Below are 17,135 nucleotides of genomic sequence, written 5' to 3' on the forward strand. Positions count from 1 at the left end.
GTGATAACTAAGTGGCTCGGGGACCAGAATGTTGAAATTTTGGGTCCATGGCCTGGAAACTCCCCAGATCTTAATCCCATTGAGAACTTGTGGTCAATCCTCAAGAGGCGGGTGGACAAACAAAAACCCACTAATTCTGACAAACTCCAAGAAGTGATTATGAAAGAATGGGTTGCTATCAGTCAGGATTTGGCCCAGAAGTTGATTGAGAGCATGCCCAGTCGAATTGCAGAGGTCCTGAAAAAGAAGGGCCAACACTGCAAATACTGACTCTTTGCATAAATGTCATGTAATTGTCGATAAAAGCCTTTGAAACGTATGAAGTGCTTGTAATTATATTTCAGTACATCACAGAAACAACTGAAACAAAGATCTAAAAGCAGTTTAGCAGCAAACTTTTTGAAAACTAATATTTATGTAATTCTCAAAACTTTTGGCCACGACTGTATCGGTGATAAAAAGTCTGAAGCCATTCAAAGGATTCTAAAATATGAGCTCCTCAGCTGTCTTCCTGAAAAGCCTGAGTAGAAAGATCTTGAAAGGCCGATTCATTCAGAGTGTTTGCACAACGCTTCCATTGGTGTTCCACTGGAGGTTATTTTGAGGGGCTCGTGCTGTCAGCTGTTGTCTTGAGTCCTTTTGGACCCTCCTCACTACTCTTTTTCACTCTGATAAAACTGTGGACTGACTGGTTCATTGTCCTCCTTTTCTATTCAAACCTGAACAGACACGTGTAGGTAAGTCTTAAGCTGTACTACTTTATTTAGTGTCTTTGAGAAGCATTTGAGTTGGTTGAAGTCATTGTAGTGTGGTTTCATTAATTTGATCAAGTAATATGAAGACAAAGCTAATTCCAGTGCAATAATTATGGTTTAAATTCAAATTTGTAGCAAATTTCATCATTTGTCCTAATGTTTGTGCTTCACTCTTAGCCTGTTGTTCAGATGTAAACCGATGTTTAGAATAGTCATCTTTTCCACTTTGCGTAAAACTGCCATGATTGACATCAGAGTGTACGTGGTTAGACTAAGAAATAGCCTGTCCATATTTAGAGGGTCCAAAAATAGCATGTGGCTTCACAACAGGTGCCATGTTGGTGAAGGAGGAGGGGTGATGGGAGAGGAGGAGGGGTGGATACATGCACATGGGGTTGGAATGGGGGCTATAATTTTAACATGATAAGCAACAGAGCTGGGACATAAACAACCTCTGAAATCTCAGAGTTCATTCCACATGAAATCAGCTGTGTAGAGCTGAAGGGCTTCAGACCCGGCGCTATCTGTGACACATCAGATTTAGAGGCTCAGTGATACTCTGCCACTGCGATTTGTGCTATTTTCTCCGCACCCCCTCCTCTAGCCTCGTGTGTCCCTAGCAACTCGTTGCTTCTCTTCAGATGACCACCAGACGTGGAGGCAGCTTAGAGATCAGATGTTACTCTTTTTCTACATTTTGCATTGAAAATGTTTAAGAATTGATCTAACTACCATTAATCAGATCATTAAGTATTAAAGTTCATTAAGTATTTACATTAAATTGTTACATTTTCTGTATCCAGATGTGGATCAATAAAATAAAATAAAATAAAATAAAATAAAATAAAATAAAATAAAATAAAATAAAATAAAATAAAATAAAATAAAATAAAATAAAATAAAATAAAATAAAATAAAATAAAATTAAATTAAATTAAATTAAATTAAAAATGTTTCATGAGCATAAAATAAGCATATTAGTGCGATTTCTGAAGGATCATGTGACACTGAAGACTGGAGTAATGGTTATCAGAAATTCAGCTTGCCATCACAGGAATAAATTCCATTTGTAAAAATATATTAAAATAGAATATATATATATATATTGTAAATTTTAACAATATTACACAATATTTAATTTGCTACATTTTTTAACAAATAAATGCAGCTTTCATGACACTTTCAAAAATATATGACCTAAATATAAACATAAATATATAATTATTAATAAAATATCACTACACAACAGTATCAGTACATAGTACACAAAATAAATAATTTGAAAATGTAAATAAGACAAACAAATAGATAGAACTAATTAAATTTGTTTTCATTGTTACTGTATGTTGACAAATCCCTTCACATTCCAATTTCCAGTTTTAAGTTTCTGCAAATATTTCTTTTTCAAGGTCACTTCGTTATTATCAATATTGTTTCTGCCTGAGGCAAATCCATTAATCATTTCCCCAAATTTGAATTTACATTTCAAACAACCTCATGCATTTCAAACATAAATTCCCTCTATTTATGCAAACATACCACAAACTGGCCAAAAGCCATTCATCTTCAGTTTAGTGGCTGGTGATTTCAGAGCGTTGTATCAAACCTCTCTACAAGTAATGCATAATCACTTCTCATTAATTTCAACAGTCTCATTTCAGCGTCAAGCCAAGAGTGTAATCAAGGAATTGGCTGTTCTACCTCTGCTAATCAATCTGCTTTCTTCTGAAGCGCTTTTATGATATATTTAACTTGATTATTGCAGCAGATGATGGAGGGCACTGACCAGACCTCTGAGAACACCAATGAACAAGTCAATGGCCCAGAGGAGCAGCCAGTGGACCCCACGGAGGACTTCAGCAGGCAGCTAGAAGATATAATCAACACGTATGGAGCAGCATCCAGCCTGATGCAGGAGCAGATCTCCATCCTGGAGTCTGAGGAGAGAAAGGAAGAGGAGGCAAAGGCTGATAAAGAGGCCGACCCACAAGAAGCTGGTGCCACTCCAGAGAAGGCGCAAATAGCTGATAAGAAAATCCTCAAGGGCCTGGGTGAGCAATTGGCCCTTCTTCTGTTCGTTTGATAAACATTGTAAATGTCTTGAGATTAAACAGACAAACTAAAAGACTAAACCTCACATTCATCAAAAAAAAAATTTTTTTTTTTGCTGAGCATCATAAATCGGACCTGAGAATGGCCAATAAATGGAAAGTTTAAAAGGAAAGCACTAATAATTTGAAATAGATTTTGTTGTAGCATAGTATTCACTGTCATATCTGATTATAGTTTAAAGCATTCTATAAATAAACAATAGTATTAATTTATTTTGAACAAAAAAACCTTACTTAACCCAAACATTTAAACAGTAGTACGTATATGATTTGAGTGACACAAATGACATCCATTTAATAAAATGACCCACGGAGCAGAGATTTCAGTTAGAAAAATGATTGCTGTTTTATGTTTGAAAAATACTGCCGTATGTAGCAGCTCTCAATCACACAGATGGAGAGTCATAAACAGTGATTGAGTTTTTCTATCAGCAGGATGGTCGAGTGCTATAAATGTGTAGCAATCAACTGTGTGGAAAATTTCCCTTCTCAAGGAAAGAATGCTCACGTTAATACTGAAGCACACTTTATCATCACCAAATGCAGACAGCTATTATGCTTGACTTAAGTTTTCTGACACAATCTGGGCTTAAAGGGAAATTTTACACAGGAATACAAATTCTGTCATCACTTACTTGCTCATGTTGTTGCAAACCTGTATGACTTTCCTCTGTGGAACACAGAAAGATAAAATATGAATAATGTACTGGTCACGAATTCTAATGTTATTACAATGAACAGCTGTTGGAGCTTTTAAGATTCAAAAAGCACACATACATGTAAAAAAAGTCCCATAAAATATCATAAAAGTGGTCCATATGACTCATGCACAATAGTTTAAGTCTTCTGAGGTCAGATAAATAGCTTTGTGTAAGAATAGTCACAGATAAATTGGGCTGGTAGCCACTGCAACCGAATTACTCGATGAGTCTATGAGCTGAACTGAAAAACTGGACCAGTCTGATTTGTGAAGAAATCATTCTGGTTTTGTGAACTCATTTAACAATCAGTGAATAAAACTTTCAGTTTGTTCCTGACATAAAGCTCTCTTTAGGCTTCTGAAGACAGCACAAAAATGTAACGAACCACTTTGACAGTGCATTTTAAGTTTTTTTCTTTTCTTTTCTTTTTTTTGAGATTTATATAGAAAAAAGACAACCGTAAGGTTTTGAATGACAAGAGGGTGAATAAATAATGACAGAGATTCATTTCTGGATGAACTATCCCCTTTAGTATATGCCTTGTGCCTTGTTTGCTTCTCTCAACCATTTTATCATAGTAAACGCTATCACGCTGTGATTCCCCCACTTCTCCCGTTGATTTATTTTGAAGTTGGCGTGCAGAACTTTCCCTTGTGGGCTTCTGCTCATCTTCTTTTTCTTCTCATTCTCTGATCTGAATGGAAAATGCTTGTCTCATAGGTAAAGAGGCCGCATCCTTATTGAAAAGCCTGAACAAGCTCGGCTCACCAGAAGAGAAAGTGGAAATGGTGTTGAAGAAATACACTGAGCTGGTGAGTATCCAGACCCATGAGAGAACGCCGCTCTCTGAACAGTTTTCACCGCCGGCAACAACAATGCATGGAGGACAGTTAAGAGGAAACAAATAGAACATAAACCGGATTGACACTGAGAGAAAATAAAAGCATGCCTGGTGTGATGTTAAGAGTGGTTTCACTGATACTGCGATGACCTAAATATTCGTCGCCCTGGGCTGAATAAGCTAGTTTGAACACAAGGCCATATGCCACACAAGAACGCCACAACACTTTCTTCAATTTCAAGCACAGAGATAACGACAGGCGCATGTAGAGAAGAGCATATGACAGAACACTACGGAAATCGGACTCAATCAGTGATCTTGTTCTCAGAAATATAAAATCTAAGGACTCTGTGTTAATGTGGAAAACTGGAAAAGTCTGTAATTCCAAAATCCACAGACAGACATTATCGAAAGCAGCTTTAGACCAGCCAGAGGTGTTAAAGTGGCGTATCAGATGATGTATGGATCACACCTGTGTGTGTTTTGTGCATTTGGAGCAGGTGGAGGAACACAGGACTGAGAAGAAACAGCTGGAGCAGCTTCAGCAGAGACAGGGTCTTCTGGTCAAGCAGAGAGATCAGCTTCAGTTCGAGCACAGTCGTGCCATCCTGGCCCGCAGCAAGCTGGAGATGCTCTGCAGGGAGCTTCAGAGACATAACAGGACACTGAAGGTGAGAGCATTGTCTACTGACAGTTTAAAAGATTGAGTAAGAATAGTTAAGCTATGATACTACTTGGTAGGTTTATTTTTTGGGTATGTTATTCATGATAAGAAACAGACATTATTTATTTTGTCTGAATTAATTCGGTTTTTAAAAGAAACATGGCTATTTTCTTATGTCATTTAAATGTTTGGGGTCAGCTGTTCTTTTAAAGTTTCTATTTATCAAAAAATCTTGAAAAAGAAGAAGCATCCACAAAAAGTATAATAATTAAAACACTGAAAATAACAAGAAATGTTTGATGAGTGACAAATCAGAATCTTTCATTGACACTGAAAACTGCAGTAAATTACATTTTAAAATTTAAATAGTATTTCACAGTCGTATTTTTTACTGTATTTTTAATCAAACAAATGTAGCCTTTGAAAGCATGAGAGACTTCTCATTTTTTCTCATTTTAAAAATCTCACTTTTGAACAGTAGTCTATGTTAACGCAAATAAAAATGCTAAACTGCCACAAAATTTTCATTAAAAAAATTTAAAAAGTGAAAAGTGAAGTGACATTCAGCCAAGTATGGTGACCCATACTCAGAATTTGTGCTCTGCATTTAACCCATCCGAAATGCACACACACAGAGCAGTGAACACACACACACACTGTGAACACACACCCGGAGCAGTGGGCAGCCATTTATGCTGCGGCGCCCGGGGAGCAGTTGGGGGTTCGATGCCTTGCTCAAGGGCACCTAAGTCGTGGTATTGAAGGTGGAGAGAGAACTGTACATGCACTCCCCCCACCCACAATTCCTGCCGGCCCGAGACTCGAACTCACAACCTTTCGATTGGGAGTCCGACTCTCTAACCATTAGGCCACGACTTCCCATAAAAAATTATTTTCCCTTATTTTAGGGGGAAAAAATAGTTGACCACAAAAGCACGCTGTTGCATTTTTGCAACAACAACAAAAATTATACTCTTAATTCAATTGTCTCATACTTGCATATACTGAATTTATGGGGGATGTCGCCATTTTTCTCTCACTAAACTAAAAAACAGTATAGCTTCAAATACTTTTTGACAAATACAAATACTGTTTTTGATCCCGGTGGGACGTTACTGCAGTGACTCTGTGCCTCTGCCTCGATGAGAGACTGACTTCTCAGACTCAAAGCGCTGTTGACTGACAGGTCACTATGACAAGAGGGATAGTGTTACCGAGCTTCAGTGGCATTTGCCCTTCTTTTATAAATCAAAAGTCAAAGAGAATGTCTCGCTGGCTCAAATCACTGCAGAGGCTACGGCCTCCTGTACTTCCATTCTGTTGATGCTACTGCAACTACATCTACATCTCAGATAGAATCTCCATAGGTTTTCATATTTTCTGTGCTAATTTTGAGGTGAAATCTGCATAATGGATTAAACTATGCAACTCGAAAACGATTTACACATTTAAAAAAATTAATAGTACTGTTACATGATGAGATTATTACACTTACAATCTGTTTTATTTTACATTTAGCAGTTGAGATCACGTTTAGATCATGTGACCGACTGAAAACAACTCATTTTATTGCATAGCCTATCTAGACAAAATATAATAGTGTCATGAATATTTTGTGTTCTTATGCCAAATATACCAAAAACATAAAACAAGAACACAAAATGATCGAGTTTGCATTCGAAAAATAATTACCTATATATATGACATCATAAAGTTAATGTTTTTTTTTTCAAAAATACAAAAAAACATTTTATAAACTCTCATGTTTTAAAAAACAATCTATGTCCATTTCAAGCCTTGGTTTCTAAACATTTTGAAATTCCTATGGTCTGACACTATGAACCAAAGATAAATTTTAAAGTATAGGTTAATTTTTAAGAAATGTAATTAATTTTAACATGGGTGTGTAATACAAAAGGGAGAACAATATTTAATAGTTTGCCAAGCCCAGCCCAATAACACACAAGCAATACACATTAATAAATAATAGTCTTTAATTATTTATAGGTTAAATTTAATAGATATTTTATAGATTTGTTAAAAGTGTCATATGCATTTAGGATGATTTTCGTTGCATTAACATGGTTTTAACCAACAGGTGCCGCCAGCCTGTGGAGTTTTGACAGCATCGAAACAGTGAAACATTTTGCAGAGCAAATTATTTAAGGTTTCAAAAAGCTTAATTTCTCCCATCACTACCTTCACTGTCACATGTGTTTGATTCAATAAACAGAACCGACTCATAAGAGTCATTAACAAGGGAATCGGACTTCACTGGTCTTGCTGTATGTTTTTGGTGCACGTAAAAGGCAAACTATTTTGTGAATGCCTCTCTCAATTGAGTTGCCATATTTGTCATTTTACAAAACTGTTATTCAGCACTTGAAATGTTTCCAGTTGTCGGATATAGCAGTCCACTCATTTCTTTCACTCTGCCAAACAATTATGTTTCCTTCCAAGAGATAATTTCACCTCCATTCGGTGAATGTGTACATAATATGAAAGCTGATATGAATCTTGTGCAGAGCACCTGGAGCCATTTTCTCAGCTACTGATTTCGGTCCATTTGTACTATTCGCTGAACAGATGCTGGAGGACTTTGCATGCAAACACACACACACACACACTTTTTTCTGTTTTTGGGGAGCTTTCTAATCACGTTTGTGTTGTTTTTTTGGCCTCCAGGTATTGAAGATATTAAACTCTTGCTCTAATATGAACTCTGCATGTCTTTGGAAGTTGATGCTATCCTTCCCTAGAGGCTGGCTTTGACCTTGTTCACTCCCCAATCAATTTTATTCAAGTATCATGGAAGCCATTAATGAGCAGGTCAGAGCAGAACATCTAAGCCCTGTGTGTAGGTGCGAGGCTCAGCTATGAGGACGGTAAATTAGATTTAATCTCGGGTCATTTCCTTTGCGCTTATATGAGTGATTCGCCTCCCTGATGAGCTTGCGTAGTGGTAATACAGCTTCACCTTTCCCGGGTGGGAGCTTGAGACTTCATGCCATGTGTAAATACAGGCAAGCAAACAGACTCAGCCCTGGAGAGGAACACTCCATGCTTGGGTTGCTTACAATTAGCTGAGTCAGGAAGCTGGCGCCTCTGAAACAGGAGCTCATGTTTACAAAGCGCACACATTGGATGGCAGGACTGTTTAGCATTCACACATCCGATCCCAGATACTAAAAAAGGATAATATCGTTTATTAGTGCTAAAAATATAGATCTTATAGAGCTTAATACGTCATTAACAACATTTGAGTAATAGTATCATAAACTAGCCTTCACTATTCAGACCTTGTAAGGTAGAAATAATGCTTTGGACATGTTGCACTATGGTGCTCATGTGGGCCACTTAGGTTCAAGTTGGGCCTATAAGATATCCATTCCCTCTATCTTTTTAAAATTCTTGTCACTCTCTATACTATATCTATAAAATAAAAGCCCTTTCCAAAAGGCTGTCTCTTAATTATAACATGGCCAAAAATATCGTATTCCTTTATGGCCAAAAATATTGGCACCCTTGGTAAATATGATCAAAGAAGGCTGTGAAAATTCATCTGCATTGTTAATCCTTTTGGTCTTTTATTTAAAATATTCACAAAAATGTGTCCTTTCATTGGATTAATACAAATTTAAAATGGGGGGAAATATCATTGTGAAATAAATGTTTTTCTCAAATACTTGTTGGACACAATTATTGGCACCCCTAGAAATTCTTATGAGTAAAATATATCTGAAGTATATTCCCATTCATATTCACAATTTTGAGCACTCCAGCATGATTATAAACATGAAATCATCCAGCTCTGGCTTCCTGTTTCACAGAAATATAAAGAGGATGGAAAACAAAGCCCAAATTCCTTTAATCATCCATCAAAATGAGAAAAACCAAAGAATGTATTTCTGATGTGTAGCAAAAGATAATTGAGTTTCACAAATTGGTGAAGTGGCTTTAAGAAAAGAGTTAGAGCAGTGAAAATTCCCATTTCCACCATCAATAATTAAGGATTTCCAACCAACAGAAAATGTTACAAAACTGCCTGGAAGAGAACATGTGTCTATATCGTCCTAATGTGTGGTGAGGAGATCAGTTTGAGTGGCTAAAGACTCTCCAAGGGTCACAGCTGGAGAACTGCAGAAAATAGTTGAGTCTCTGGTTCAGAAAACCTTTTATAAATTGTCAAACATAACCTACATCAACACATGTTGTTTGGGAGGGTTACAATAAAAATTATTTACTTTTATAAATTAAAAAAAAATAAAAATAAATTGTAATGTTTTTATGAAAAACTATTATAAACCATAAAATCTTATAAATGTATCAATACTTTTGTTTACACAATAAATAATGAAAATGTACATTTATATTCATTTGTAACATGTCTATTAGTTTTACTATTTACTTTTTCTTGTCAACCAGTGTTATTTGAGTGTTATTTTTATGCTATTGTAGTGTTTATTAATATTTTACATTTGTTAATTTTAATTTTCGTTTAAGTAGTTCAGTTCAAGTTTTATTGGTTTTTATTGATTTTCTTTTTATCTGTAATGCATTTTATATCAGCTTTAGTTATTTTAGTACCTCAGATTAGTTCAGTTAACATTTCTCATTGTTTACAGTGTTTTTAAGTTTAGGGTTTCATCTGATATTTATATTTTAATTTTATTTTTACATTTATTTTAATTAACCTTTTTTTCTAAATTGTTTTTGTGTTAGTTAACAGTGACAGCACTGGTATCAGCAAGACAACTCTTTAAGTAAGGAGCATGACTGAAATAAAATATGCAATATTATGAATATATTATTACTATTATTCTTCATAAATATGTTATAAATCAAGCAAAAAAAATGTTGTTTGTTTATAGGCTATATAAAATGCGAACTATGAAATAAGCTTTAGAAAGAGTTGGTCATTTTATTCCACAAATGTTTAAAATATAATTTCCTTCACTGTCACTTCTACCACAATATGCTATCAAACACAATAGATTATTTGACTTTTACCATTTAATCCCTGCTCCATCTCACGTAATGCTAGATCTAGATTGCTTCCATCACTTAAGACTGCATATTCCCAGATTTCCCACACGTTTCCGTCTCTCCTTCTCCCTGCAGGAGGAGAGTCTGCAGAGGCTGCGGGAGGATGAAGTGAAGCGGAAGGAGATCTCTGCTCATTTCCAGAGCACGCTAGTGGACATTCAGAGTCAGATCGAGCAGCACAGTAACCGCAACAACAAGCTGTGCCAAGAGAACAGTGAGCTGGCCAGCAAACTCAAGACCATCGTAGAGCAGTATGAGCGAAGAGAAGAGGTACTGACGGAAATCCACACACATTATATTAAATCCACAGGACGTATCTAACATCTTGATTTGAAATGCACTAAATCCACACATAAGCAGAGCTCCAGCAGGCCCACCGTTCACAGTGCTTCTGCTACAACAGACCTCTATTTTGTGCTGTTAATGTGGGCAGTGTGAGGACTGTAACCTGTTAATATGAGCCCTAAAATAAATATGTGCTTGTGGTGTGAAGTAGACCGAAGACCTGTGCAGCGAAAGCCAGCAAAATGAATTGAGGATTTCAAACACCACAATATCTAACAGATCTGTCAAAGAGAATCAGTCATAAATCCGTTTAAAGCTGCACCGCATGGCACAGTCGAGATTAGATTTTGGTACAAGTAAGTGTGCACATAAATGATTGTGATACATTTGATAATGCATCTGATTGGATTTTTTGTTCTGGTCCAGCAGAATAAATGTAATGAGCCATTATTGGGGTTCCAAACTTATTTTAAACTACAGTAGTCAAAAGTTCTGCATAGTTTTAATGTCATATAAGTCTCTTATGCTCACCAAGGGTGCATTTATTTGATTAAAAATGCATTTAAAACAAATTTCGTCAAATATAATTACAATACTATTACAATTTATAACAAGTGGTTTCTATTTAAATATTTTTTCAAATATGTGATGGCAAAGCTGAATTTCAGGATTTTATTTTGTGCTTTTGTTTTTCTCTCTACCTTTAATGCTTTTTTATTTCATTTTTTAATATTTTGTTTAGGTAATGGTTGCTGAAAAATTTGCTTGGCTATCAAAAATAAATTAGATTTTACATACTGTACTGTAGAAAACTTTTTTTTTTAAACTGCAATATCTGTAGTATTTTTTTTTTATCAAATAATGCATCCTTGGTGAGCACAAGATAATTTCAACGACATTAAATAATCCAAACTTCTGACTGGAAGTTTACATGAGCAATTTTTACAGTCACGATGCATAAAAACATATGCGTGTTTTAGAGCTGAAGTCTGCCAGAGCTGTAATTTCACAACATGAGGCGGAGGAAACTACACCCTCACACTTTCTAAACCTGCTATATGCACAGCAGATACTTGTATTTTTTGACTTTGACTCAGTGATTCACGCCTGGTTTGACAGTGAATATTGCACCTTGTAAAACACTCAAGTATTCTCTATCTAATCACAGGAGGAATGAAAAGCCTGATGTGAGGGGAAGTTAAGCTCAGTCTGTCACGCTGATGTGTACCACAGTGACTGCTCACACACAGCTGTGTGGTGGGCTAAAACAGACCCCAAGAATTTAATTGACTCGAAATTGAATTGTGTCGTGTGTCTCTACTGCCCTCTGCTGTCTGCGGTAGAGATACGCATCATGCTTAATGTGATTTGCACGAGAATAACATGTTCCTGGAACAACATCCCTGTTGACCAATCACCGCCCTCTGATTTTAGGCATAAAAGGATGATTGATATAAAAGCTGTTCCAAGAACAACAAAGGATGCTGATCCTGGAACATGTTCTGCTTGTGAATAATCACACTGTGTGTTGTATCAGGAGAGAGACAAACACACATTATCAATGTTAAAATGTTGTACTGTGTTAAATGTTGTTCCTAGAAATGGCTAGAGCTGGAAAAAAATAAATAAATAAATATGGCATCCCTGCAACCCTAAATAGGACAAGTGGTTTGGACAATGGAAAAATCAAATCAAATATAAAACCATGATCCGCACTCACAAAAATACTGTAAATAAAGTAAAATAATACATTTTTGTGAGTGCGGATCATGGTTTTATATTAGGATTTTAATAGACTGACAAAAGACCATGATGCAAACAAATAAAATAAAAAAATATTCTTCCCTGTATTTTTATGCAGAGTTTAGAGAAGATATTCAAACACAGAGATCTACAGCAGAAACTGTCTGATGCCAAACTGGAAGAATCCAACATGCTCCTCAGTCAAGCTGAAGAGAAGCACAAAAGAGAGAAGGAATATGTAAGACACACAGATCTCCTATTCTGGCTCTTCAGATTTGCCTCAAGTAAAATGAAGGGCAGGCAAATTCATTTGCATGAATTCATTTACAAGCAGGGTCTAAAATGAACAATCATCAAGTGCAAAATGCAAGTAATAATTGGCTTGTAAAAAGTCATTTTATAAAGAACTGCAACATAGCACAAGTTGATATTAATGGTAAGCTGACATTTGCTGATAAGTGAAGCGATGAATGTGTCATTCAGATAAAACATCTGTTGTGACTTGCATTGGAAATTTTTTTAAGTTTATCTGGGATCTTTGTTTTTTCCCTTAAGATATAGCCTATATCGGCTTATTCCCTTATCAGGGGTCGCCACAGCGGAATGATCCCCTCAATATATTACTATTAACTTGCATTTTCTCAAGTGTGGCAAAAAGTTCATGTTTGACCCTGTTTATAAAAATGTTTCAGTGAATCTTGAGAATTGGCACATGTTAACATCTCACTATTTATGTTGTTAGCTGCTTAAAGAGGCTATTGAAAAAACAAAGAAATGCTACGCAATGAGGGAGCAGGAGTTACAGATGAAGAAACAGGTAATGCCAGGTTCTCGGTCTCTCTCACCTGTGTGTGTCTTGTGTTTAACCAGTTACTCACTCAGGCTGCAGAGTGGAAACTACAGGCTAAAGAGCTGAAAGAGCAGCACACTGTCATGCAGGCCCAGGTGAATATCTACCGCTGTGGCATTACCCACAATCCAACACTCTCTCCTCTCTAGCTGTGGCGTTTCTCTCGCTGAGCTGTCTGACAAATCACATAAACCAATCGATCTTTAAAAGGCAATTTATGTGGATGATTCATAGCCATTAGGTGCAATTGCACTAAATGCACTGTCTGAATACAATTCAGATGAGATGGATAGATAAATTACAGATGGATGTTTATGAGAAGCAGTTTTGCATAAATTCTGTCTTCATTTATTATACTCTCATGTTGTTTCAGACCTGTCAAATCTGTGTCCTCCAGTTGTTTCAGACCTGTCAAATCTGTGTTCAGTGGAACACAAAAGGAGAAATTGGAGAAATTTGAAGAATACTTTTTTATGCAATTACAATAAATAAGGACTGAGGTTTTCCAGTTACATAAAAGGAAATGAAAGCATCAAAAATGTTGTGCATATTGAGAAATATTATCATTCTGTCTTAGCAGATAAATCATACTGATCAATTCTTGGAAATGGAAAAAGGAAATGAACGTGACAACATCTCACTGTCTCTGAATCAACAAAGACAATGAAGCTCTTTGACTTAATTATGCTGATGGCTGTATGAAGGCTTCCTCTCTCTCGTGGCTATATTGTGACACCACAGACAGAAATATATCATTTCGGTGAATTATTATAGTTTACAAGTGCTGAACAGCAAATACGACCTGGATGAGTTTCACTGCTGCTATTACAAATAATAAGTGATGCCTTGCACATAACATACTGAGTCATTGCAGAAAGTGTTCACTCATTTAAAGCTCTGTGTTTTTGAATGGAACATTTGCTTTGACTAACTGCAGATGGATTGAGTAAAGTGCAGCTGCAAAATCAGTGATTAACTCATTTTTACATCAGATCCATGATGTAAACAGAAGAATGAATGAATAAGTAAATTAATGGATGTATGAATAAATAAAAATAAATAAATATTTCAATATGTATTTATTTATTTATTCATCCATTCGATCATTAATGTATTAATTAAGTATAAATATAAAAAGAAAGAAAGTTTTTGTTGTTGTTTTTACATAAGATTGATATATAATAATTTAAAAGGAAGGGCAAGCTGATAAGTACAAAGGTCATCATCATCATGCATGGTTTTCTTGTGGCACAGTTTATCAAAGTTTATTAAAAGGCAACATTTACAATGATTTTCTGAATGATGCAAACTTTAATTCTCTTCTTACAGCTTGTGTTGTACTCCCAGAAGTTTGATGAATTCCAGAACACACTTGCAAAAAGCAATGAAATCTACATCACTTTCAAACAGGAGATGGAGAAGGTTTGTTGTATTATAAACACCTTTACAGTCTAGATCCACAAGTTAATAGGAAAAAAATTTGGAAAAACAACTTTATAGTTGTTTTCCAGTGAAATCATCTACAAGATAAAAGTTTTTTTTTCACATTTTAACTCATTTATACCTAAAACAAGTGATAGATCTGCTAATGTGGTACGATAAAATACACTCATAATAAAGCTACATTCTCTGAAAATAAGTTTTCAGTAAATGTTTCTTGCTTCAAGGATTTTTTTTTATATTTCAACAATAAATTTAGAAAAAAAAATCTAGTTTAATTATTTTAAATTTTTCTGCAGTGAACAACTTAAAATGCCTTTGTCTATTTTAAAGCATATAAGTAATATGCTGATCGTGTTTTTATTTGAATAGATGACAAAGAAGATGAAAAAGCTGGAAAAGGAGTCAAGTATATGGAAGACACGGTTTGAAAGCTGCAATAAAGCTCTTGTTGAAATGATTGAAGAGGTAATTTACAGTTTGTTAGTATTTGACCATTAGCGTTTCACTTACTAACTGATTAACTCCACTCCAACAGAGATCAGAAAAGGCCAAAGAGTTTGAACTCTTCACTTTGAAAATCGACCGTCTGGAGACTCTGTGCCGAGCACTGCAGGATGAAAGAAAAAGTTTATATGACAAAATTAAAGAAATACGGTCCTCAGAAAAGGAGACTGTAGCACCTGTGGTGGATTTGCCCCAAGTAGCTGAGCTTCAAGAGCTCATCCAACTTCCTAAGTCAGCTCCCAACCCCATGTTGACCGCAGAGATGAAGAGGCTGCGAGAGGAGCAGATCCGTCTGCAGGAGTTTGCCGCTTCCTTGGTAAGTTCCATAACAGATAATGCTGGAGAATCTGATAGTGAGGAAGAGAAGATGGCAGAAAAGGTTCCAGTAATTCCTGAGGCTCCCAAACTTGAGTCCACCAAACCAGCAGATAAACCAGAATCAACACAAGAGGAACACTCCACCACAGAAGAAAACAAACCAGAGGTTGCAAGAGTTAATGTAGAGAAGCCATCAGTACTCACAAATCCTGAACCCACCAAACCCCAGACGGAATCCAAACTTCCTCAAGAGCATCTACAACCAGAGATCCCTGAACAACAGACAGGAAAACAAGAGTCTGCCAAAGTGGAACCAAGCCAGGAAGAGGCAACAAAAGCAGAAGAGCCAATCAAACAGGAATCCACTCAACCAAAGCCTATCATGAAAGAAGATAGCAAAGATAAAGCTGTTAAACCTGAGCTACCTGGACCAGAGCCGCCCAAACAAGAACCCCTCAAAGAAGAGCAGCCGAAACCTGACTTGAAAGAAGATAGCAAGAATGAAGCTGTTAAACCTAAGCTACGTGAACCAGAGCCGCCCAGACAAGAGCCCCTCAAAGAAGAGCAGCCGAAACCTGACTTGAAAGAAGATAGCAAAGATGAAGCTGTTAAACCTGAGCTACCTGAACCAGAGCCACCCAGACAAGAGCCCCTCAAAGAAGAGCAGCCGAAACCTGACTTGAAAGAAGATAGCAAAGATGAAGCTGTTAAACCTGAGCTACGTGAACCAAAGCCGCCCAGACAAGAACCCCTCAAAGAAGAGCAGCCGAAACCTGTCTTGAAAGAAGATAGCAAAGATGAAGCTGTTAAACCTGAGCTTCGTGAACCAAAGCCGCCCAGACAAGAGCCCCTCAAAGAAGAGCAGCAGAAGCCTGTCTTGAAAGAAGATATCAAAGATGAAGCTGTTAAACCTGAGCTACGTGAACCAAAGCCGCCCAGACAAGAACCCCTCAAAGAAGAGCAGCCGAAACCTGTCTTGAAAGAAGATAGGAAAGATGAAGCTGTTAAACCTGAGCTACGTGAACCAAAGCCGCCCAAACAAGAACCCCTCAAAGAAGAGCAGCCGAAGCCTGTCTTGAAATAAGATATCAAAGATGAAGCTGTTAAACCTGAGCTACGTGAACCAAAGCTGCCCAGACAAGAGCCCCTCAAAGAAGAGCAGCAGAAGCCTGTCTTGAAAGAAGATATCAAAGATGAAGCTGTTAAACCTAAGCTACCTGAACCAAAGCCGCCCAAACAAGAACCCCTCAAAGAGAAGCATGTTGATAAAGCCACAGCTGCCTCTGAGGAAGCCAAAGCACCGGCGACAAAACCTAAACCCCCAAAATCCCAAGAGGCAAAAGCAAAGGCCAGCAAAGCCCAGCCTAAAAAACAAGCTTCAGCTAAGAAGAAAGGTTCTGCAAAGGGCCCGAATAAAAGCTAAGCCGAAATGCTTTACCAAATTAGTTTTTCTTTATATTATTTCTAGATCGGTTTGATTGTGTTCTTAGACAAGTCTTGTTGTTGATGAGTTTAAAGGCCAATTCACACTGCACTGGCAGATGTCAATAAACAGCAACAGACACGTTTGGTCTGATCAATGTGTTACTCATGTCAGCATCTGGTGTTGGTCTCTTGCTTGTTTTTTGCCAACTGTTGAATCAGCATTTAGCGAGTCTTGGTATGTCTGAAAAGTGATGTAGGCTTACTTTTCTCGGCCTGCATCTGTTTGTGCAGGAATTGTAAATTGGCCTTATAGGTTAATATGGATGATGACAGACTGGTCATAGGACATGTTCCTTTATGAAAGTTTACTATAAGGATGAATTTCTAGCTTCCTGAATGTAATAAGGACTTTTTTTCACTTGTAATACTTTCTCAGTACCTTCAAATAA

The 17,135-nt window shown here is 36.7% G+C and overlaps 2 protein-coding genes across 5 annotated transcripts; both read left to right on the forward strand.

Moving 5' to 3' along the window:
• The first annotated feature begins 579 nt into the window (after window positions 1-579).
• On the forward strand, window positions 580-16,453 carry LOC132106599 (beta-taxilin-like). Of its 4 annotated transcripts, none has more exons than XM_059512420.1 (10): window positions 580-737; window positions 2,521-2,806; window positions 4,288-4,379; window positions 4,909-5,079; window positions 10,194-10,388; window positions 12,265-12,384; window positions 12,889-12,963; window positions 14,326-14,418; window positions 14,809-14,904; window positions 14,975-16,453. In XM_059512420.1, the coding sequence occupies exons 2-10, from the start codon at window positions 2,524-2,526 to the stop codon at window positions 16,343-16,345; spliced, it is 2,496 nt and encodes an 831-aa protein (XP_059368403.1). In that variant the 5' UTR covers window positions 580-737; window positions 2,521-2,523; the 3' UTR covers window positions 16,346-16,453. The 4 variants fall into 4 exon arrangements, with proteins under 4 accessions (XP_059368403.1, XP_059368402.1, XP_059368404.1 ...); XM_059512419.1 differs by lacking the exon at window positions 12,889-12,963 and adding an exon at window positions 13,017-13,091; XM_059512421.1 differs by lacking the exon at window positions 12,889-12,963 and adding an exon at window positions 13,017-13,091 and having other exon boundaries at window positions 602-737; window positions 2,524-2,806.
• LOC132107392 (uncharacterized) lies at window positions 16,346-16,860 on the forward strand (the record flags this gene model as incomplete). Its single annotated transcript, XM_059513610.1, has 1 exon — window positions 16,346-16,860. A coding segment is annotated over one exon (339 nt), but the record flags the coding sequence as incomplete, so codon positions are not given.
• Between the last annotated feature and the right edge of the window lie 275 nt (window positions 16,861-17,135).

Source organism: Carassius carassius, chromosome 27, assembly GCF_963082965.1.
Source record: "Carassius carassius chromosome 27, fCarCar2.1, whole genome shotgun sequence".
Taxonomy (NCBI): domain Eukaryota; kingdom Metazoa; phylum Chordata; class Actinopteri; order Cypriniformes; family Cyprinidae; genus Carassius; species Carassius carassius.